Source organism: Rhincodon typus, chromosome 17 (assembly GCF_021869965.1).
Source record: "Rhincodon typus isolate 14 chromosome 17, sRhiTyp1.1, whole genome shotgun sequence".
Classification (NCBI taxonomy): domain Eukaryota; kingdom Metazoa; phylum Chordata; class Chondrichthyes; order Orectolobiformes; family Rhincodontidae; genus Rhincodon; species Rhincodon typus.
Window position 1 is genome coordinate 59,368,011 of NC_063348.1, and position 25,239 is coordinate 59,393,249.

The 25,239-nt window shown below is 43.5% G+C and overlaps 1 protein-coding gene across 6 annotated transcripts in view; it reads left to right on the forward strand.

The window, feature by feature from the left end:
• The first annotated feature begins 988 nt into the window (after positions 1–988).
• The window catches only part of ano1a (anoctamin 1, calcium activated chloride channel a), a 159,881-nt gene continuing 135,630 nt past the window's right edge, over positions 989–25,239 (forward strand). For 4 of the 6 annotated variants that reach the window (XM_048607143.1, XM_048607146.1, XM_048607144.1 and 1 more), the window contains exons 1-2: positions 6,606–6,806; positions 17,569–17,759. In XM_048607143.1, coding sequence (XP_048463100.1) covers positions 6,707–6,806; positions 17,569–17,759 — 291 coding nt within the window. In that variant the 5' untranslated portion in view covers positions 6,606–6,706. Of the gene's footprint in view, positions 1,252–5,816; positions 5,968–6,605; positions 6,807–17,568; positions 17,760–25,239 lie in introns of those variants that run through there. The other 2 variants (XM_048607149.1, XM_048607145.1) reach the window with 2 other exon arrangements.

Below are 25,239 nucleotides of genomic sequence, written 5' to 3' on the forward strand. Positions count from 1 at the left end.
AAGAAGAAAATATAATTTGAGAAAAACCTTTTTAAACACAGCAAACAGTTAGGGTATGGAATTCACTGCTTTGAAATGTGGTGACACAGGTTCAAAGCTTTGAAGAGGGTAGTGGGAGTGGAGGATTTTGCAGACACAAACAATATGCAGGTACGGCAAAAAGATAGAAGACCAGCTAAGTTGCAATGCTCAGGGAGCCAGTGCATTAACAATGGGCTGAATAGCCTCTTTCTGCACTGGAACATTTCTGAGATTCCATGACAAACACGAGCAATGTCCTGTTCAGCCCTCTTAAGCACATATCAAATGTGCCTCGGAAGTAGAAAAAAAAATGATATCAAAGAGAGAGTGGCAATTTGAGAACATATTGGCTAAGGGCTGGAGAATGCAGTGGTGAACAGATGTTTTCCAAGTGGAGAAAGGGATGGAGTGACAACATGGGGATTGGTACTAGTACCTTTACTACTCTTGTTATAATTACATGACCTAGACTTCAGTATAGGTATTATGATTTCAAAGTTTGATGATCAAATGGAACTTTTTGATATAGTCGTCATCAGCAATCACTTGCTAAATGAGGACGATTGTCCTCCGAGGAAATTCCGTGTCACTGGTCGTGGGTTCTCTAGGTCCTTGTGTGGTTGATGAGCCTGATCTTAGAGCCACATCTCCCACTACATATTTGGCAGGTGTTTCCAGGAGATGCAATTGGTACTTGGACTTGAGATCGTTGGCATTCCTTTCTCCATTTCCCTTTCCATACATCCTCTTGCTGTTGGGTATTCCTGAAGAACTGTGTTCCTTCATAAAAGTGCTTCCTCTGAGCTGGTTTTTTCTGAACAAGGTCTCCCATGCATTCATATATATGCTCTATTTCTTGAGTCAAGCCTTTAGGGACACTTTGAATTGTTTTCTTTGTCCTCCTCTCATTCAATAGCTATTGGTACGTCAAAGATGCTGATGTTTGTGTGTCTGTCCTCACAGATGATACAGAGATTCTATCACAAACAGCATTGAAGATACTTCTCAAGGGCCACCGGTCTTCAAGAAAGCAAGAAAGTGGACTTAAGGAACCATCTACTCTCCATCAGTGAGAAGATCATCCCCGAATCCTTGCCAGGCACTTTCATCCAAAAATCTGAGGAAACCCTACTGGTTATCTGTAGAACAACTGAAGAAAAAATTCACTCTTACTCTGTTCACGAAGAGCCCAGATGGACATAAACTGCCTGTAAGGGCCAATGAATATTAGTAAGTCCCTCTAGGGAAATGCAAGATCATAGGCTCCAAGCTGAGAAGGGGTTATGTTTACAGTGATGGTTACATCAGGTTTTGTATGAAGAATTAATTGACCAGTGTAAATCTTGACTCAATGATAGCGTTCTTATCTTTGAGACAGAGATTTCAGCTTCACACCTCACTGCATATACTTATAGGATCTAGGACTGCAGTCTGCTGCACAGGACAATGTTACTGTGTCACAGGGGCTGCCTTTCAGATGAGAGTTTAAACCTACTTTCCTGTGAATGTAAAAGATTTTCACAAGATGAATTGAACAGTAGGTGAGTTCTCCTGGTGCTCTGGCAAGCATTTTTTTTTAATTCATTTGTGGGTGTGGGCATTTCTGCCTCGCCAGCATTTGTTACCTGTCTTTAGATGCCCTGGAGAAAGTGATGCTGAGCTGCCTTCTCAAACTGTTGGAGTCTACCACTCCCTCACCACCACAACCCACCCGCACCCACCCCCCCAAACCCCCACCGCCCAAAACCACATCATTAAAACAGATTACCAGTATCCAGTCACTTGTCCCATTCCTGTTTCTGGCAATTTGCTATGCAAAGATCACCCTGCCATATTTCCCTATGATACATCAACAACTGTTCTTTATTATCTGTTGACTAGTTTGGGCCACCCTCAAGTCGTGAAAGGTGCTATGAAAATGCAAATGACTTCAGGATCTACTGCCAGAGGCATTGCCACTTCACCTGAAGTTCCATCAGGATATTGGCAAGTTTGAGATAATACCACAAGCCCTGGTTCAGAGCTTCCTAACATTCCCATATTGTGCTTTCATATGGAATTAGCTATTTCACACGTGAAATCTATCAAGGAGTCCTTTTCTGGATGGAATTTTTTAATACTCTGAGACAATATGAAATATGAATCAAAGTCTATCTACAACAAAAGAATTAACTACTAAAGGAAGCTGAAACAGTGAATGGGTTACGACCAAGGGGAAGTGATGGCCTACTGATATTATCGTGAGACTATTAATCCCAAGACCCAGGTAATGTTCTGGAGACATGGTTCTGAAGGAGGCTCGCTAAACCCGAAATGTTAACTCTGATTTATCTCCACAAATGCTGCTGAGATTTTCCAGCAATTTTTATTTTTGTTTCTGATTTCCAGCATCCGCAGTTATTTTGGGTTTTTTTTGTCTGAGGAAATCCTCTTGAAAGTCAGTGTGGCTTGCAACTAAACATTGGAACTACAAATATGATTTTCACTGCTTGGTAACTCGAAGAGAAATGCCAGGAATAACACCAACCACTCTATGTGGCCTTCATCCACCTGACCAACATTTTTTACTCAGTAAATCAGGAAGTGCTATGAAAGATCCTGTTAAGGACTAGCTGTCCGGTGAAATTAGAACATAGAACACAGAACAGTACAACATAGGACCAGGCCCATCGGCCCACAATGTTGCGCCGAACATGATGCAAAATTCACCAATATCCCCCATCTCCCCCATAACAAGATGTCAGTGACGGTCCTCACTGACAGTGATCTGTCAGAATCCTTTCAGGTCAAGACAGAGTCAAGCAGGGATGTGTGATCACCCCCACCCTTTTCTCTATTATCCTCACCACCAAACTTCATCTTGTCAACAACAAGCTTCCCAGCAGGGGAGGTATTATTGACAGGATGAATGGGAAACTTTCCAATGTCAATCGGTTGAAACCCAAGAAGGAAATGACACCAAACTCGCTTGTGGAACTTCAGTATATGGATGACAATATCATCTCCGCACTCGAGGAAGGAATCTTCAAACTGTGCTTATCACCTTCACAGAAGAATTGATCTCAGCCTCAACCTCAAGAAGACTCAAGTCCCAGGTCATGTTCTGGTCTATCCCTTCATTAAGATCAACAGAGAAATCCTCCCAACTGTGGAACAAGTCCCCTACCTGGACAGCCAACTCTCATCTAAGTTTGACATCAATGCAGAGATTCAACAGCTCATCCAGTCTGTGAGTACCATCTTCTGATGAGAGTCTTCAGTCCTGATGAAGAGTTTTGGCCTGAAACATTGATGTTCCTGCTCCTCTGATGCTGTTTGACTTGCTGTGTTTGTGCAGTTCCATGTTAATGACTCTGGCTTCCAACATCTGCAATCCTTATTTTCTCCTATTCAATAACTGTGGCATCTGTGATGAGACAGAGATCCTTGTGTATAAGATAGTCATCCTTCTGACTCTTCTATATGGCTGTGAAACTTGGACTACATATAGATGTAACCCCAACATAGTAAATAGTGAAGAAAATATGGATGACTGAGATCGGCTCATGGAAAGGGCAGACAGATGGCAAATGCAATGAAACATCAATGAGTGATGCAGTTTGAGAAAAACAATATGGGGAATAAGTGAAATGGCATTGTGCTGTAGGGGACAGTGGGAGCAAAGTATGTATTTACAAGAACTTTGAAGATGGCTAGGCAAACTGGTAGGATTTTTCAAAAAGTGAATGGGATACATGGTTTTGTGTCTGTGTGTGCATAGAATTGTAAAACAGGGATGTCATCCTAAAATCTTTTATAAAGCACTGATTAGGTCTCAGCTGGAGCATTATGTGCAATTCTAAGTGTGATGGTTTTCAGAAGGTCAAAGGAAAATATGAAGACTGGTGTTCAAAATTGTGGGCAAAAGCTTTCCTCTGGCAAGTGAGTCTGCGACCCAATTTCAGGGTTTCAAATAGTTGATAAAACAACAAAGGGAGAAATTGGAAAGTTATATTTTCTTCACATTCCTGTGAAAGTCTAAAACACAGCCTGAAAAGGCAGTGGAATCAGATTCCACTGGAAGTTTCAAAGTCATCTAGGCTTGTACATGAAGTGGACTGACTTACAGGGTTATACAAGGAAACCACTCCCCACAGAAATAGGAACAAAAGCAGAAGTTGCTGGAAAAGCTCAGCAGGTCTGGCAGCATCTGTGAAGAAAAAAATCAGAGTTAACGTTTCGGCTCCAGTGACCCTTCCTCATAACCCTCCCCACAGAAACAGCTCAGGATGAATATCTGCAGTTAATAACTTGCTGTGACCACAGCACACATGATATGCAGGGGGTCGAGGAGATAACTGGTGTGTTAGATTGATTTTGGTTGCCCCTTAGATAGAGCCAGTACAGGCATGACAGGCTGAAAGGCCACCTGTGGTGCTCTGAGATTCTATGATAGCAATGTGCTCAGTAAATCCTAGCTCTTTAGACAAGATTTTCTGTCACCTGTCTAGACTTCTGCCTTTAGCTGGCTCTGGGTCAAATCTGGTTTGATGAACCTCCCATGCAGCACCTTCGAATATGTCCTTCCATCAAAGGCTTTACATAAATGCAACTTTTAATTCCTTTTTTGGATGTGAACATCACTGACTGAGCCAAAGTTTATTGCCTGTCCCTAGTTGCCCCTTGAGAAGGTGGGGGTGAGCTGCCTTCTTGAACCGCTGCAGTCCATGTGCAGTGGGATGACCCACAATGTCCTTAGGGAGGGAATTCCAGGATTTTGACCCAGCAACACTGAAGGAACGGTGATATATTTCCAAGTCAGGATGGTGAATGACTTGGAGGGGAACTTGTTGGGGGTGGTGTTCCCATGTATCTGCTGCCCTTGTCCTTCTAGAAGGGAGCGATTGTGGGTTTAGAAGGTGCTGTCTAAAAAGCTAAGCTGTGGCAGTAGCTATGCCCAGGACTGGTTCTGATGAAGCTGAGCAGCACCAAACCAGGATGATCTCTCAGTCCAATCAAACTCTCCCACACAAGCTTTACCATGCTTGTCGGTCTGTACAGAGTCTGGACTTTGGGCGAGTGCGCATAGGGTCCCAGATCCACTTCCATGAATCAGAGATGACCTCCAATTTGTTGCACTTGGTTACATTTGGTTAATGGGATTGTGGATGCTGGGGTTCCCTATGGATGGGGGTGGAGGAGGGGGCTCTGAGTGAAGTGTGGGATGGGGCTGCAATCTCTGGCTGTGCTTTCAGCTCAGACCTGAAGCCTATAGCAATAACCGCAAAGTAGCATTTCATTTGCAAGTTCTGAGTGGCGATAGACCCGGGGCTTGGAGAGGGAGGGGGTGATTTCTGAAATATTGATGAGAGACAGCGGACCAAGTGCAAGAACACATCCAGGTCCAGATGTGACAGAAAGGGAAGCTGCCTGTTCCATTGGCACAGCTCCGTCCGTTTTATTTCTGTGTACGTTTACAAAACTTCGGCGCACTTGTTACATGTTTATTTTGTGTCCCTTTTATAGAATAAAAAGGGTTTCCAGGACCCAGAAACGCAAGTGACAGGAGACCTTTCTCAATGATTTCGGTCTCGGGGAGGAGGTCAGACCTGGTGAATGGTGCTACCCCAGGCTGGTATTTGTGACTGGGATTGGCGGGGGGGAGGAATTACACAGAGTTTGTGCTGCTTTCTCCTGCCGCTCAGATGGGCTCGGTGCTAATAGGAGTGGCGACAGGGATTGCGGGGAGGGGAGAGGGGGTCGCTTATAAAGGAGGGCTGTTGTTTTTGGGGGCGTGCGTGTGAACAAAGCACAAGGACAAAGTGTAAAAAGCAGGAGCTCGCCGCCTAGCCTGGACAAAGTGAGCAGAGCCCGGGGTCTGGAGGAGCCGAGACCAGCAGGATATCAGCATGAGAAGGAATGGGCGCATTCTGACCCGAATTTGCGGCCAGCGGACCGGCCTGAGGGGTGAGTTTACACATCCCGGTGCTCCCCTGCTCCAAGGGAGGTGCCAGGCGCTACTTGCTGCAGCAGCCGTTTCAATAACCGCACCCCCCACCCCCCACCCCCCCAACACACAGAGAGAGAGCCATCCGAGCTGACAGTCAAAATGATCCCCTCGGGCGATCGCTGGCAACCACTTGGGCGACTGAGGGACAGCCAATTTAAATCCCTTCCTGGAGGCTCTGAAATGGGGTTTGAAGTCGCTTCCTTAGTGATGTTCCGTGCGTTTGCTGTGAAATCCCCTTCTTTTCCAACATTAATCACAGGTGGAGGGCACTGGGCAATGTTCCGACACTGGGGCAATGTCTAATTGCTTAGAGAATCGTAAACTGCAAAAGGCAGAAGTGTCAATGCGACCCATCCTCTCTGTACTAGCCCTTTTAAAGACTCCGTTCAAAAGTAGATCGATTCCTCAAGTGCTATTTGAAGAGCAGTGACCAAAGGCAGGTTGGATACACTGTGCCTTTAAATAAAACAGGCAAGGTTCAGATGCGTACTGGCAGCGCGCTAGCAGGGCAGGGAAAGGGGCAGAGGGAGAGGGTCCCTGTGAGGGGGCAGGAGGAAGTGGAGGGCGGGGGGGTGGTGGTAGAGAATGTGTTAGCCCTGCCTGCCCCCACCCGGTGGGCAGTGTCTGCTCACTGACACCGCTAAGGCATGTCCTTGGAGCGGAGCCCGGGACATTAAGCGAGAGGGAGAGCGGCGGATGGAAGCGAGCGGAGCGGCGGCGGAGGCGGCGGTGGCCCGGCGGTCGCTCTGGGGGCTCCGGGGGCGGCACCGCACTCTCCCGCAAGGCCAGCGGCAAGGTGAGCTACCCGGCCCGGAACGTGCATTCTACCCTGAGGGCCTGGCCGAGTGGTCATGGCAGAGCACCCCACCCCACCCCCCTCTAGGGTGAATGTCCCGGGGGCACGGGGAAATCCCACAGCGACAGTTAATCTATCTGGACGCAATGTGCAGGGATGTGGGCACAAGACAAGAGATTGGCACTAGGGGATAGAACAGATCGATGGGCCGAATGGCTTCCTTCTGCCCTGTTATAATCGGAGATTCTGTCATCTGGTGTCATTAAAAAAAACCCATCTGGTTCACTAATATCCTTTAGGGAAGGAAACTACCATCCTTACCTGGTCTGGGCTACATGTGACTCCAGACCCACAGCAAAGTGGTTGACTCTTAACCGCCCTCTGACCCAGTGTGGAGAGCCACCGGGGAAAGGGGCTGCGGAACAAATGCTGAAAATCGGATGGGGAGAGGGATTCGTTTGGTTTGACTGCGAGGCCGAGGGAGATTGTTTCTCTTCCCTTTGCTAGAACAGTCGGCAAGGTCACGATGGGCCGCAGGGCCTCTTCCCGTGCTGTAAAATAACCTCTAAAGGTGAGCGTGTGGACCAGAGCTCTGTGAGAGAATAAAGGGCCCGGTGCTGGGCCGCGTTGTTGCATTGCTTTATCCAAACCGGGGAGATGTTTAGACCCTCCGGGCAAGCCTTTCCCGTGGGCTCGGTTGGGGCTGAGCGGCCGCACGGGTTGGAAAGCCCTCCTCCCGGTCCCAGCATCCGCAGTGCCGCTTACAGCCAGTGAATACCAATCGGCAGCTGGTAACTCACTGCAGCATTTCTACCTGCTCCTGCGCTGGCACTACCCAGCAGCGGGGAGTGAACGGGCTGAATGGCCGCGTCGGGCTGACTGGAAAAGGGACTGTGCTGGCGGCAGGAGAATGCAGGGGGCTGTGGGTTTGATGTGCAAAGCAGTGGGGGTGGGGGGACAGTTATTGATGAAGCTGGGGAGGGGGGAGGGGGCCGGACTGAGCCCCCTGTCTCTCAGCCCCCTCCCCGGGGCACTTGCTGATGGTGTCTGGCCTGTGGCCAGCGGAGAGGCGCTTCAGGTTTCCCAGCCAGAAATAGCGCGGGCCCGTCATCGACCTCATCCCTTGACCCTGACCCTGAACCCGACCCCGGGGAGCAGGGGCAGAATCAGGAGCCAGGGCCGAATCTCCGCGGATCCGCTCCCGGGGAAACCCTCTCCCCCCCTAACTAAGGGGCAGGTTTGGACTCTCACTCCCTCTCCCTCCCCCCCCGAGGGGCAGGTTTGGACTCACTCTCCCTCTCCTCCCCCCCGAGGGGCAGGTTTGGACTCCCTCTCCCTCTCTGGTCTCTCTCAGAGAAAGCGCTGGCCCTGGCACAGATCACTGTCACTATGACTCACATCAGAGCAATGTGCCATAACTGGCAGATAGTGCCCTTTCCTCAGCATCTCAATGGGCAAGGATTGGGTAGCCCTAGGCAAAACCTGACCAAACTTAATCTAACTACATGATAATTGAGCTCAGTGAGGGTGCGAGCACCTCTCCTGTGGCATTACTGTGAGGTGAATGGTATCTTCCTTGATAGCATTGTACAACTTACAGAATACTGAATGGCCTGGACAGAGTGGATGTTGGGAAGATGCTTCCATTGGTAGGAGAGACTAGGACCCGAGGGCACAGCCTTAGAGTAAAGGGAAGACCTTATAGAACGGGGATAAGGAGAAACTTCTTCAGCCAGAGAGCGGTGAATCTATGGAATTCACTGCCACAGAAGGCTGTGGAGGCCACGTCATTGAGTACATTTAACACTGAGATAGATAGGTTCTTGATTATCAAGGGGATGAAGGGTTACAGGGAGAAAGCGGGAGAATGGGGTTGAGGAACTTATCAGCCATGATCAAATGGCGGAGCAGACTCAATGAGCCGAATGGCCTAATTTCTGCTCCTATGTCTTATGGTCTTATGGTCTAATGTACCAAGGAGGTCTGCCAGCCCATTGTACCCATGCTAGCCCTTTGACAGAGATATCCAGTTGATTCTACTCCTTTCATCTGTCACTATACACTTGCATTGTATTTGTTCAGGGCAAGTGAACAGCATTGATTACTCATTGTTTGGGAAAAACAATCATATTGAACTTGAAATCGGAGCTCTGTCATTGTCTCTCCCCAGCCAGCCCACCCACCCCACCCCATATGAGCTGCTGCCAGCTTCTCCAGCACTTTCTGTTTAAACTTCAGAGCTCCAGAAACCGCAGAATTTTGCTGTAATTTATTTCCCATCCCTGATTGCCCTTGAGAAGGTGGTGGCAAGCTGCCTTCTTGAACCACTGCTTAACCCTCTGGTCAAAGCTACACTCACAGAAACAGACAGAGAATGCTGGAGAAACTCAGCATGTCTGGCAGTATCTGTGGAGAGAAAAACATTTTGAGTTCAATATGACTCATGTTCTGAATAAGAGTCACTGGACTGAACCTCTCCACAAAAGCTGCCAAACCTGCTAAGTTTCTCCAGCAATTTCTGTGTTTATTTCAAATTTCCAGCACTTGCAGTATTTTGTCTTTAGTTAAAGACACAGCCATAGCACTGTTAGGGAGGGAATTCCATGATTTTGACCCAGTGATACTGAATGAACAGTGATATATTTCCAAGTCAGGGTGTGAGCGGCTTGAAACTGATGACATTCCCATCTACCTGCTGCCCTTCTCCTTCTAGATGGAAGTGGTTGTGGGTTTGGAAGGTGCTCTAAAGGATCTTTGGTGAATTTCTGCAGTGCATCTTATAGATAATACACACTGCTGCTACTGAGCGTCGGTGGTGGAGGGAGTGGATGTGGTGCCAATCAAGCGGGCTGCTTTGTCCTGGATGGTGTCAGTTCCTTGAGTGTTGTTGGGGCTGCACTCATCCAGGCAAGTGGGAATATTCCGTCACACTCCTGACTTGTGCCTTGTTGATGGTGGACAGACTGTGGGGAGTCAGGAGGTGAGATAACTGCTGCAGGATTCCTAGCCTCCGGTTTACTTTCTGGTCAATGGAACCAGGATTTTGGTCATGGAGATTAGTAGCGGTGATGCCCTTGAACATATTATCCAATGATTGGGCTAGCACTTAATTCTAAATGTTACTGAATTGAATCTGCTAAGGTCGGATTCGAACCCTGTTCCCAGGACATTAGACCAAGGGGTATCAATTATTAGTCCAGCAAAATTACCATGACACCACTGCTTACGCCCAGAAAATTCTCTCTAGAAGCTATCCAGGTGTATTTGCCAAAGACAATGCACTTACAACTTTTCATAAAGACTGGAATAAGTGGTGGGATAATTAATAACAACTCAAAGTGATTGATCTGAGAGAGTTAATAGCTTGCTCATTATCCAGTTCACTTTATTCCCTTGGGCCCATTATCATGAGGATGTTCGCTCAGCTGGGGTCTCAGCGGTGCTTTTTGTCTAAAACACTTCGGAAATTCTTGGTAACATTTGTCTGTCAATATTTTGGAGACAGACAAAAGTTAAAATTATGAGCGAGATTGTTGAGTCCCAGTTGATGTGACATTTATCCAGATCCATCATAGTTATCAGACAAACATTGAACTACAAAGAAATGACCCTGCTTCCTGACCATTGGATTAAAAATGTGTCCAAGGGGAATCCCAGTTGTTTTGCGTCAATAAGATGACCCGATACCTATGAAAGATAGTTTTACAGATCTATTTTTAAATTGGTTCTGCTGCTGCTCTGACGACTATAAACAAAATAGCTGGTGCTATGAGCTAGTGATGTTGTGTCCACCACTATGTGCATACCAGAGTGCTCCTCTCACGTAGTCTGTCTCACAAAGACTGTTAGCACCAAGTGATTGGCATTCATTTCATAGTCACAAGCCCATATGCAGGATGTTGGTGATGCCCAGTGCATCTAGAGACCGGAACAATGGTATAAATAGTATGTACAATGGCGTACAATTTATTCCAGTAGTGAAAGCAATCCGATTCCTCATATCTGACATTGTGATTTATGATGGTCATACCTGTGGTGGAATTAAATTATCTATCTAGCATTTTGGCTTTGCATGGTTCTTGCTCAAAAAAAATCTACGAATTATTTCCAAGCTGTTTTCTTTTCTCATAAACAAAAATCCATCATGAAGAGGTTTGTGCCTTTCTGTTTGCTTTGAGATGTGTGTATTGCTGCCCATCCCTTTGAAGTGAGTGGTTTGTCAGGGCCAATTCAGAGTCAACCACCTTGCAGTAGATCTGGAGTCACATGCAGGCCAGCTAAAGGTGACAGATTTCCGTCTAAAGAGAGTTACAATGACTAAAAGTTACAACAAGCAACAAGAGTACAATGATCACCTTCACAGAGATTAGCTTTCAATTCCAGATTTTATTAATTGAATTTAAAAGTTTCGTCAGCTGCTGAGCTTGAATTTGACCCCACATCCCCAGAGCATTGAATCAGACCTCCAGTCTAGTGACATTACCACAACACCGCTATGTCCGTCACTGTTAATTGGAAAATTATATAAAGTACAACACAGAAACGGGCCACTCAGTCTAAGTGCACTGTGCTGAAGTTTATACTCCACACAAGCCTTCACCCAACATCCTTCATCCATCCCAATCTGCAGATCCTTACAACAAAAACAGAGTGAGCTGGAAAACTTAGCGGGTCTGGCAGCATCTGGGTGAGAGAAACAGAGTTAACGTTTCAATTCCAGTGACCCTTCCTCAGAATTGATAGCATCTTGGAAAAGGTGCTATTTAGTTTGATGACAAGGATGGGATGAATAGTTGGGGACAAAACCCAGAGAGAGAAGGAGAAAGGGGGAAACAAAGGGATTGTAGACAGTAGGACAGGGATGAAGAGAAGCTAAAAAGGTGATAATGATGGCTATGAGTGGGTCAAAATGAGTTGACTGAGCTGAAAGCAACCTGCATATCCTTGTATTTCTTTCTCCCTCATGTACATATCTAGCTGCCTCTTAAAATATCTCTGCTATTTTCCTCAGCTGCTCCTCTTGGTAGCATGTGCCACATTATTACCATCCTCTGGGTAAAGAAGCTGCTCCTTAATTCTGAACTGGTTTTATGACTAACTCTCCTATATTTAAGGCTCCTAGTTTTGGACACCCTCACTAGTGGAAACATTTCTATATCTGACCAATTAACATCCTTCATTATTTTAAAGACTTCTTTTAGGTCACTCCATTAATCTTCTCTAAAGGAACAAACCCTGACCTGTTCATTTTCCTAATAGTTATATCCTCACATTTCTGGCATTATCTTTTTGAATCCTTTTTCTCATATGCCAAATTTCTCTATATCTCTTCTTATAATGTGGTTCCCAGAACTGAGACAGAGTCCAAATGTAGTCTAATCAAGGTCTGCACATGTTTAAGAATAAGTTTTCTGCTTTTCAGTTCAATTCGTCTGGAGATGAGAAGGGAACTTGATTTGCATTGATTCACGGATTTTACTGTGTACGATTCTAGACCCATCTGCTCCTCTCTTCCTCTGAGAATGTTTTTTTCCAAGGATAATAGAGCTTCCTTGATAATCCTATCTTAATGCACCTCTCCTCACTTACCTATATTAGAAGTAATTTCACATGCTCATGTAACTTGTAACAATTTCTAAAGAATGATGAGATTAAGAGATAGCATTGAAAGTATAACTGAGATTAACTGCAAAAGGTCCAATTGTTCCCAAAGTTGTTGTGCTATGAAAACATTCCTGTCCACCATATATTCAAAGAATAAGGCAAGAAGCAATTAAGCTGTTTCTTTGTTTGTGTATGTTCAAAGTTTCAAAATATTGATTTTATTCCTTTGTGCTCACTCTCTCCTCACTCATTCTATCAAGTCTTGCTGTTAATGTGTTGTTCCTAACTTCCTTGTTTGTTACTTTTATTTCTGTCCAGTTTGTAGTTTGTTTCTCTATGTTAGAACACATGTAAAGTGCTGAGAGTTAGCAGAGTGGACAAATGTCAGTTCTAGAGTTGTCAACATGTTTAACACAATGAAGGAAAAACAAATATTTTCGGCAAGATGTGAACTATATTTCCAAATGGTAGTGGCATCTGACTTTGAATCAGATATAATAAATACTGCAGAGCAATGAAAGCCACTGAAGGAATTATGGATTTTACAGAAGTATTTCAGATCTAATAACTATCATATTTATCAAGTTTCACTGATTCCATTCTTTGACAGCATCATTGATAGGAATTGTGATTAGATAAGATGCTTGACTGGGTCTGCAGCAGGTGGTGAGGGAACCAACAAGAGGGATAAACATACTTGATCTCATCCTAACCAATCTGCTGGCTGCAAATGGAGGTTCGGTGTGGATTCAATGGGCCATTTGGCCTGCTTCCACACTAGTGATTCTGTGATTGTATGAATAGATAGCAAAACAGTCCATGTCTAAATGTAGTAAGATGTGGACAATAACCATGTTTGGGCTGACAAGCAGCAAGTAACATCTGTGCCACACAAATGTCAGGCAACAACCATCAACAAGAGTGAACCTAACTATCACTCCTTGATTTTCACAAGTGTTAGTATCACTGAATCCCCCACTATCAACACCTCGGGGGTTACCATTGAGCAGAAAATGAATTGGACTAGCTGTATAAATACAGGGGCTACAAGAGCAGATTAAAGGTTTGGAATCCTGCAGTGAGTAACTACAAGGGCTGGCCGTATTTGGGAGACACGAAGTTTTGATCCTACAGTAACTCACCTCCTGACTCCCCAGAGCCTGTCCACCATCTCCAAGGGACAAGTCAGGAGTGTGATGGAATACTCCCCACTTGCCTGGATGGGTGCAGCCCCAGCAACACTCAAAAAGCTTCACAACATCCAGGAAAAAAACAGGTCATCTGATTGGCACTACATTCACAAACATCCACTCCCTCTAACACTGACGATCAGTAGCAGCAGTGTGTACCATCTACAAGGTGCACTGCAGAAATTCATCAAAGATCCTCAGACAGCATCTACCAAACACATATTATGGCCACTTCCATCAAGAAGGACAAGAACCACAGATATACAGTAACACCACCACCTTCAAATTCCTCTCCAAGCCACTCACCATCCTGGCTTGCAAATATATTGCCCTTCCTTTAGTGTTGCTGGGTCAAAATCCTGGAATCCCTCCCTAACAGCTCTGTGGGTACACCTACACCAAATGCAATGCAGCGATTCAAGAAGGCAGCTCACTGCCACCTTGTCGAGGGCAACTAGGGATGGGCAATAAATGCTGATCCAGCCAGTGACTCCCACATCCCATGAATCAGTTTTAAAAGGAGCTATATAAATGCAGTTTGACTATTGTCCTGCCTGTGGTGTCCCATTTTGGAGGAGACGGTGTTGAGTGAGTGCATTTCCTCATCGAACTGGAAAAGTGATGGTTTCTAATTGGATTGCCAAAGAATGAATGAAGCTATTTCTGTGACTGTGCGGCAGATATTTTGAACCACACGAATTGATATTTTTAATTGAAATGCTTGTTAATTTTAACAACCTCTGGCCCGAGGACTTCACCTTCCTCGACATCATTGGTCTAAATTTTAATTGACAGGAACAGGTGGCTGGTGCCGAATGAGATATTAAAACTTGAAACGTTTTGCATGCGACCTAACTCAAACCTACATCACCTACTTTTCGATTTAATAGATGCTGGGTACTGGGTAGGTAGCCAAGCAGCTCTCACCATAACCGTTAGTTAATATGATATTTTGTTGAAACAAACATAAAGAAATCGTTGTAGGTTTGGCAGCATGTGTGAAGAGAGAGAAACAGAGGAGTCATACCAGGCTGGAAACATTAACTCTGTTTCTCTCTCTATTGACACATTTCTCCAGCATTCTGTGTTTGTTTCAGATTTCCAGCATTTCGCTTTCATTCTAATGTTGTGTTGAGTCTGGCTATCTCTGATTGAATCTGGAATGGGCTATTTTAAACTCGGCCAAACTCATCAAGTGTAAGGGAGTTGAGTTACCGTTGTGACTTGTTCCTGACTGGCAGTAAACTCATTGAATAAAAACCGAAAGAACTGTGGATGCTGTAATTCAGGAACAACAACAGAAGTTGCTGGAAAAGCTCAGCAGGTCTGGCAGCACCTGTGTAGAGAAATTAAGAGTTAACGTTTCGGGTCTGGTGAGCCTTCCTCAGAACTGTCTGAGCTAAATTCATCAGCCTGATTCTCAGGCAGGGGACTGACAAATCCGAACATCCCAAAAGGGAAAACTGAATTTCCTAACAGAGCACCCATGCACCCAACCACACACTTCTGAAGATTGAGTAGAACAGACCTCCGTCTTGTGTATCACTTTTCTGAATCGCCCGGCGAAAGTAGTTGCCTTCAATTACTAAATGACACTTTCTTCAACTCTCTCCCTAAATCCTTCCCTTTATGACCCTCTAATAAGATCATACTCTTTGTCCAAATTCTCACAGGGAAAGGGAGCATGAGGATGAACTTAAATTAGGAAAGTTTTTTTTCACGTGTTAATCGCATGACTGAGATATTGTTTGAGTTCCTTCTTACACCCACCCCGTCAGGGGGATGGTCTGAAAGTTCCCGAAACCATGGTTTCCAAATTCCAATCTTTGTCATAACACACAACAAAATCTTTAAAGATGATAATGTCGAAGATTGTTTTGTGAATAAATCCCTTCAGAATGTCAGGGGAGCGATGCATTACACATCACGTATACCAGTTCTCAGGAAACAGTGGAAGGCAGAACGAGATAGGTTACAAATCACAAGTTTTGGGAAATCCAGAAATATCAAAAAATAGTTCATGTGAATTTCAACTTCCCAAGGTCAGAGTTCAATTATAGTTTTGCCGGTGAGCTGGGATCGGTAATGTTCCTTCTTGCAGCTATAGTGTAGGCACTTTCTTTCCAGCCAGGACCTTGGAGACTGAGATGAAGTGTCTGAAGCAGGCTGCCAACTCCTGCCCTCTCTGGATGTACTTGTGATGGGCTGAAGGGTTACAGAGACGGGGCAGGAGAGTGGAGTTGAGGCCGAGATGGTATTAAATGGTAGAGCAGGCTCCAGGGGCTGAATGGCCTACACCTGGTTCTTATGTTCTATGTTCAAAGTCACATAACTCTGTTTCAGAGGGTTACACCTGGTCACAATTTTTAAGATAGGGTCTTCTGATTTGATGACTGGTCAAGGGAAGGAGGGTCTGATTGTGAGTGAGGTAGACCAGGGACCAAGCGGCCAGCAGTTCAGGAGCTTCAGCCCTCACAATTGTCCATAGGTTTGAGGCTCTTTCTGCTTGCCTGGAAGAGTGAGAGCTGCAGGCTGGATGAGATAACTGACTGTCAGCACACAGTGCAGGGAGCCATTCAAATGGGGGATGCTAAAAGCAATGTAGTGGTTGTAGGGGTCTGTATAGTGAGGGGGGATTTACACTGTTCTCTGCAGCAAAGAGTGAGATTCTGTTTCTTGCCTGGTGTCACGGTTTGGGACATCTTTTCAGGAACAAGAGACTGAGTTACAGTTGGTCAGGGGATCCAGTCGTGAAGGTCCATGGAGGTACAATGACATAGGCAGATCAAAAAAAGGGGCTCTGCGTTTCAGTATGACCAACTGGGCACCAAATTAGGAAGCAGAACCTCAAAAGGCAATCTTTGGATTATTACCTGACTCATATGCAAATTGGCACAGGACAAATAGGATTACAGAAACAAATAACTGGCTCAAAGACTGGCATGTGAAAATTGGTTTCTGTTTCATGGGGCACAGCATGAATTCTGAGGAAAGTAGAAGCTGTACCATTGGGATGATCTCTACAGCTGAACTGTGCTGGGGTTTGGTGTTTAAGCAAGCTGCATAACTAGGGAAGTAGAGATATCTTTAAATTAAATAGCGGGGGCAAATTTGGAAAGATGTTATAAATCAAAGAGTACACACAAAGCAAGAGAGAAAATTTATTTTTGGAAATGATAAGCAAACTGACAGGAAGGGATAGAGAGTACAAATCTCAGGGTTAACAGTGAAAGCTAGAGGTTACAAAAATAATAAAAGGAAAAACTATTGGTTCTGCGTCTGATCTTTCTGTCTTTACTATTGTTAACTATTCCAGTCAACAAATGATGTTGAGCCTGTCCCTTGGAATTTTTCTTATTGTCAGTATATCTCAATGAAATTCACTATTACATCCAAGAATAAACAGTAGAACTTAAACAACAATCTTACAAAACATATGTCTCTCAATTACCTTGATAAGAATCAATTTTATCTCCAGTCTTCAAACTCAGCAAATATCAGTTTAGCATATGGAAGTTCTGAACTGACACAATTTTTCAATTTCATGTACAACATTTTATATAAAATCAAAAAACTTTAATCCCAGGTATTATTTTGCAATTAATACTTTACTGACAGCTGTAAGGCACACATCACCCTGAGTTGGAAATAATGTCATTGGATCAAAGTCCTGGAACTCCCTCACCAGCAGCATTGTGGTTACATTATATCACATGGACTGTAGTGATTCAACATGTAGCTCAACACCATCTTCTCTAGTGCAATTAGCAATAGGTGATAAATGCTGGTCTAGAGAGCTCTGCTTCCATCTTATGAACAAATGAAAAGATAAATTGGGAAACTTGTAAATAAATAAAAACACTTTTCAAATGACGTTTTAAAAATTTGCACCATTTAATACTTTTGTAAAACATTACAAATATTAGGTTTATAAATTATCGCTTTTTACTGTTTCTTGTCTCTTTTAGATACAAGCAAGGGTCAGGATAAAAGGAACACAGCAGCCCTGACTGAATCTGAGGAGAAACAGCAATCATTCAATAATCCCACTGTGTTACAGAATGAGGTGCACTGTTCAATAACAGTAGAAGCAAAAGGTGTTGATATTATCAATATAAAAGGAATTGATGATATAGGATATACACAGCAAGAATCTATGGTAAGTCAATGGTTCTTTATGAGCTAGTTTTCTACCTATTGGTTGTTAAGGATAGTAATATACCAGTTTCAGTGTCATACGGTAAATATCTCAAGCATTGGCTAAGCCAAATGGAACAATTGCATCTAAATGAAAACTAGACACACATGAGGGAGGAAGGAATAGATGGTCATTGTGAGAGTTACATGAAGAGGGCTGGAAGGAGGCTTGTGTGAAGCATAAATACCAGTGTGGACCAGTTCAGCGGAGCAGCTTGTGTCTGTGTGTTATGTGCAATGTGCACACATTGTCACAGCAGCAATCTGATCCTCATTGCATTAGGGAATTGAAAGTGATACTCAAAGCAACTGGTAGTGTTTCAAATCCCTTCCCATCCAATAATCATGTCCTGTACATCCATTGTCAACTTATAAATAGTTACCTGTCCACTGACTGTGCATCTTATGTAACTAAGCCAGAAACTGGACTTCCAGCTATGAGACTGGAAATCCTAAATTCAGTTAAAAATAAAGGAACAGGAGGAGGCCATTCAGCACCTTATGCATTTTACACTATTCTGTTAGATTCTGACAAATGTTTATCCAAAATACATTTATCTGCTTTGCTTGCATATCTTTTAATATCCCTCACTGAACAAAAACATCAATCAATCATAGTTTGGAAATGTTCAGTTGAACTCCAGCCTGAATAGGTTTTGTATTGTGAGTTGCAAAGTTACATTATGCTTTGTCTGAAGAAGTGTTCCTGACATCATTCCAGAGCAGCATAATTCTATGTTTCTGCCCTTACTGAACACTCCTTCCAGAAAATATTGTTGCTCATTTTCAATCTTATCAACTATTCTAATCATCTTAAATGCATGTTAGATCACCACTTAATATTTCAGTACTCAAGAAAATACGAGTCTAGTCTTTGAAATCTTCATGGCCTTGTAACTTCTCCATACTTCCTTTATATTTCCCATGTCTCCTCTATACCATCATAGCCCCTCCATGATCACTCAGCCAATATCCACGTGAACAGAAATCATGAGCAGGATAATGAAACAGAGAAATTTTTTGATATGTTGATCAAATAAATTAACAATCATCCATTCAATATCACAATTAAAAATGGCTTCTCTTTACTGGTTATAAATTTGCTAAAACAAACAAGCAGACATTGAATAACCTCTTAAAAACACTTTGTATCTATTAACTGCTCATAAGACTGTCAAATCGACATTACAGACCCTGCCCCCATGGCAGCTTAAACAACTTCTGCTGAGCTGAATACATTAGTGGGTCTTGGAGGTCAATCCTAATTAGATAGATTTCCAATCAAAGAGGTCAAACATCTGCACTGCTATTTCCAAGGTTCAACAGACATTTACACTTCATATCAGTTCAAAAATCAAAGCACAAATTCTAGGTATCAATTTAAAATCTTGATTACTTCATCATAGTACTATATTGCAGCCCAACACTTTAACAATGTTGGTCAACTTAACTGTCACCTTTTCAGAACAAATCCTATCATTAACCAATATGTTAATACACACTTAGCTCGTAATAAAACATTGCTTCATGAGACATTGAAGTTATCAAACAACTTTTGAAGTTATCAAATGCAACCAACTTTAGACCAGGTTTCTGCTATGGTTCCTGATTCCTCAGAGCTGCTGTGAGACATTGAATTTTTAAAAAAAAGTTACAACAATAAATCATTCATTCACGGGATGAGGACATCGCCAGCTAGGTCAGCATTAATTGCTCATCCCTAATTACCCAGAGGGCAGTTAAGAGTCAACCACATTGCTGTGGGTCTGGAGTCACATGTAGTCCAGACCAGGGTAAGGATGGCAGTTTCCTTCCCTAAAGGGCATTAGTGAACCAAATAGGTTTTTCTGACAATCATTAGACTCTTAATTCTAGACTTTTATTGAACTCATGTTCCACCATCTGCTATGGCAGGATTTGAACCTGAGCCCCAAGATAATTAACCGGGTCTCTGGATTAATAGTCCAGCGATAATCTGCATGCTATTCAAGCAGATTGTACCATACAAAATGCATCAGGGTAGCAGAATGGAGTGCAGAATACAGTGTTACAGCCATAGAGAAGGTGCAGAGAGAGAGATCAGAATTAACATTTGAGAGATCCGTTCAATAATAGGACCTGACTCCAAGGAAATTGCAGGAGTTCTAAAATGCCCTGCCCTACAACAAGATGGGCAAATACGGGAATTCTGCATGTACTATCCCAAGCAACTGGAATAGGGACGGGGCAGTCGGAGTCAGGTTTGAATCCCACCACCTTGATTTCGACATGGCTATAGGCATGAAAACCCAGCACTGATCTCTGTATCGATCAGCAATGAGAGGCCAGGCAGCAATTACCTTAGAGTAGTATTAGACATCCTGGAGAGAAGCAATACAGAGCTGTCATCAATTCTATAACTGAGATCTATGAGAGATCTCCCTGCTCATTCTTCTGAACTTCAGTAAATATAATCCTAACCGATTCAAGCTCTCCTCATACATCAGTCCTGCTATCCCAGGAATCAGTCTGGTAAACCTTTGGTGCACTCCCGCCATATCCAGAACATCAATCCTTAGATAAGGGGACCAAAACCGCACACAATACTCCAGGTGTGATCTCATCAAGGCTCTCTACAAAGCAAGACATCCTTGTTCCTGTACTTGAATCCTCTCGCTACGAAGGCCAATAAACTATTTACCTTCTACACTGCCTGCTGCACCTACATGCTTACTTTCAGTGAATGAAGCATAAGGACACCCAGGTCTCATTGCACCTCTCCCTTTCCCAATTTATTACCATTCACATAATAGTCTGTCTTCTTGTTTTTGCTCCCAAAGTGGATATCCTCAAATTTATCCACATTATACTGCACCTGCCATGTTATTGCCCATTCGGTCAACTTGTCCAAATCACACTGAAGCGTCTTCATATCTTCCTCACAGTTTATCTCACTGCATCAGCAAACTTGGAATTAGTCTACTTAGTTCCCTCATCCAAATTATTAACATATATTGTGAATGGAAACCTATCTAGTTCACCTATATCCTTCAGGGAAGGAAATCTGCCCTCTTTAATTGGTCTGGCCTACATGTAACTCCATTCCCACAGCAATGAAGCCTGATTATTAACTGCCCTGTTAAGTGTCCTAGCTTAGAACTCAGTTCAAGTGCAACTGGGGATGGGCAACATCTGCTGGCTTTACCTGCATTGACCCAGCAAAATATACTCTGAGAATAATTTCAAAATCCCAGTTATTTGCTAAAAGAATGAAGCCACAAGATTCTCTCTTTCCTGGTTAACATCTTTCTTTTCTTGGTCCTTTGCATAAAAGCTCTATCTTTTAGCCAAATGATTCTTAAACTCCTTTGATTCTATTTCAGCAAGTATCTTGCTTCAAGGATTCCCTTATTTGGTGACGCAGCCCTTAGAAGGGGACATGTCAAGCACTACAGTGACCACATTTTTTTCATTAATTGAAGAAAACCAGGTCTTTCCATGTTTTGAAAACTCCTTTCACTTTGTCTAGACTTAAATAGCAATTGCAAGACAGGACAAGATAAGAAATAATAAAATACCATGGAAGGAATAATTAGCGTAGAAACATCCTAGTCAGCAAAGCCTAACTCTCCTTTCAGCCTTGATAAACTTTGCTTCTCATCATTGATCAGAGCCAGCTGCTAATTGTGAATGCTTTTGTTGGCTTAATAATGCACATACCCTCTCAGAGTGTTCATAGTACTCAGGAGTAGTTTTGTTTCCCCAGAATCTAATCAAGAATGCTATAAACTCAATTTTATGGATGCCTCAAAGAATGACTTGGCCACTTTTTCTACTATTCACACCATAACTGAACAGCTAACTAAATTGGTTAGGCTTTACACTGACACGATGTAGCCTGAGTCAGAACACTGGAGCGGTAGCTTCACTCCACTTCTCATTGAAGTCTATTTGATAGCTCATGGTATGAAGTCACTTCAGAGCACACCTTTTACCATTTACAGGAACTGTCATTGTCGAACTCTCTTAGAAGAAAAACCATAGACAATTCTCCAAGCTTTTTTGTTCTTTCAAAATTCTCCCTCCTTGAACTTCTCTGCCAAATAAACTACCTGATGAAGGGTCTAGGCCCGAAACGTCAGCCTTCCTGCTCCTATGATGCTGCTTGGCCTGCTGTGTTCATCCAGCTCTGCACCTTGTTGTCTCTGTTCTGAATATACTGTACTTGCTTCAAGAATGCATTTCCTCAGATTCTTGTCTTCACCTGTTTGATTAATGTTGCATTCACATTGTTATCAAAAGAGAAGCTTCATGGGCTGAGCCATTGAAACTCAATTTCCATTCCTATCTTTACTGCACTTAGTGCAGGATTGCTTTGTTTAAATGTAATTGTTCTGAGAAAGCCACCTACATCAGACTTCTGTTCGTTGACTACAGCTCCGCCTTCAACACCATTATCCCCTCCAGACTGATCTCAAAACTGTGTGGTCTTGGTCTCGGCTCCGCCCTCTGCAGCTTTCTGACTCACAGACCACAATCAGTGAGGATAAGTAACTGCACCTCCTCTACAATAACACTCTACACTGGAGCCCCCCAAGGATGTGTCGTCAGCCCCCTACTGTACCCACTGTACATCTGTGACTGTGTTGCCAAATTTCAAATGAACACCATCTACAAGTTTACTGATGACACCACCGTAGTGGGACGGATATCTAACAATGATGAGTCAAAATACAGAAGGGAGATAGAGGGCTTGGTGACATGATGCAATGAAAACAATCTGACGCTCAACTTCAGCAAAACTAAAGAACTGATCATCGACTTCAGAATGAAGGGAGGAGAACATGCCCCCATCTACATCAATAGAACTGAGGTTGAGAGGTGAACAGCATCAAGTTCCTTAGAATGACAATAACCGACGACCTGTCCTGGTCTCCCCATGTAAATACGACAGTCAAGAAGGCACAACAACACCTCTTCTTCCTCAGGCAGTTCAGGAAATTTGGAATGTCCATAACATCCCTCATCAACTTCTACAGATGCACCATTGAAAGCATACTGTCCAGGTGCATAACGGCCTGGTATGGCAACTGCTCTGCCCAGGACCGTAAGAAACTACAGAAGTTGGAGTGCACAGCCCAGACCATCATGGAAGCCAACATTCCATCCATGGACTCTATTTACAGCTCACTGCTATGGAAAGGCTGCCAACATCATCAAAGACCCATCACACCCTGGGTAATGATCTCCTACAAACTCTTCTGTCAGGCAGAAGGTACAGAACCCTGGACACATACACAAGCAGGTACAGGAACAGCTTCTTTTCGGCCGTTATCAGACTATTGAATGGACTCTAGCCTCAAATAATGTAAACTGCAATGTAACCTGTATTTTTTCGGTCTGTACATCCTTTGCTTGTTGTGATCTGCCTGTACCACGTGTAAACAAAGCTTTACACTGTATTTTGGTACACGTGACAATAAAATCAATCAATTTGGAAAGATTTGCATTCAGCAGCTTCTCTGTTAATGGATCTGGGATCTGTCAATGCAAAGGAAATGAAGAAATCAGACTTTGCCAAATCTTCTGTCCATTGACACCCAAACAGACGAACTCATAGGGATAAGGCTAAGCACAAGGAGAAATTGAAGGGACAGCGGGTACAAAGTAGGGAAGGATGCGTTGTTGGGACTTTGTGAACCAGACAACCATAAACTGAGATGAGTAAATGTTTCATTGAACGCAAGGATCAACTAGTCTTGGTGCAAGGGCAGTGGCTGCGGCTAAGTAACAGAAATGGATAAAACATGCAGCCAGCTTGAGGAAATTAAATTGATCCCATGACACTATTTCAAGGCAGAGCAAGAGCGTTCTTCCTGGCCAATATTTATCCCTCAATAATATCACAAAAACAGCTTATCTGATTGCTGTTTGTGGAGGTTTGCTGTGCACAAAATTGGCTGCCATGTTTTCTACATTACAACAGTGGCTACATTTCAAAGATGCTTCATCATTTGTGAAACACTTTGAGATGTCCTTTCTCTGCGAAAACACTGTACACTGGGTAAATGCAAATCGTTCTTTTATCAAGCACACTGATTTTGTTTCATTTCTTTGCTTTATGGTTCATTTAAGACAATAAGATATAGAAGCAGAATTAGGCCATTCAGCTCATTGAGTCTGCTCGACCATTTGATCGTGGCTGATTTATTTCTCAACTCCATTCTCCTGCTTTCTCCTCATAACCCTAGGTCCCCTTACTAATCAAGAACCTGTCTATCTCTATCTTAAATACATTTAATGACTTGGCCTCCACAGTCCTCTGCAGCAATGAGTTCCATAGAGTCACTACCCTCTGCCAGAAGAAATTCCTCCTCATCTCAGTTCTGAAGCGCCATCGTCTCACTGAGGCTGTGCCCTTGGGTCCTGGTCTGTCCTACTAGTGGAAATATTTTTTCCACATCCGCTCCAACCAGGCCTCTCAGTATTCTATAGGTTTCAATGAGATCCCTCCTCTTTTAATGATCTCTAAGCCAACTATTCAAATTTTTCCTTTAATGTTCTATTAAATACTCATTGCCTTTAAGAATCAGTCATAGAGCCATAGAGCTGTACAGCACGGAAACAGATCCTTTGGTCCAACTCATCCATGCCGACCAGATATCCTAAATTCATCTAGTCCCATTTGCCAGCATTTGGCCCATATCCCTCTTTGCCCTTCCTATTCATTTACCCATCCAGATGCATTTTAAATGTTGTAATTGTACCAGCCTCCACCACTTCCTTTGGCAGCTCGTTCCATACATGCACCACCCTCTGTGTGAAAAAGTTGCCCCTTAGGAGCCTTGTAAATCCTTCCCCTCTCACCTTAAACCTATGCCCTCTAGTTTTACACTCCCCTACCCTAGGAAAAAGGCTTTGGCAATTTACCCCATCTATGCCCCTCATGATTTTATAAACCTCTAAGTTCACCCCTCAACCTCTGATGCTCCAGGGAATATAGCACCAGCCTTTTCAGCCTCTCCCTGTAGCTCAAACTTCCAATCTTGGCAACATCCCTGTAAATCATTTTTGAATCCTTTCAAGTTTAACGTTTTCCTACAGCAGGGAGACCAGAATTGAATGCAGTGCATTCTCGTTCTCATTCCAATGCTGTTTATGTCTCAATCCTAAAACTAGAAGGAAAAGGAATTTTGCAGAATATTTGATAGTAGAAAATTTCAGAACAAAACCTAAAGAACAACTGATGACTCTCCCAATGGTAGCTACCAAGAATGCTCTAGTATAATTCTGTAAAATGTTTTATGCTACAGTCCATTGGTTACAGAACATAAAACAATATGTTAAGTTGTACGAGATAACAAGGTGTAGAGCTGGATGAACACAGCAGGCCAAGCAGCATCAGAGGATTTTCTGAAGAAGGGTCTAGGCCTGAAACGTCAGCCTTCCTGATGCTGCTTGGC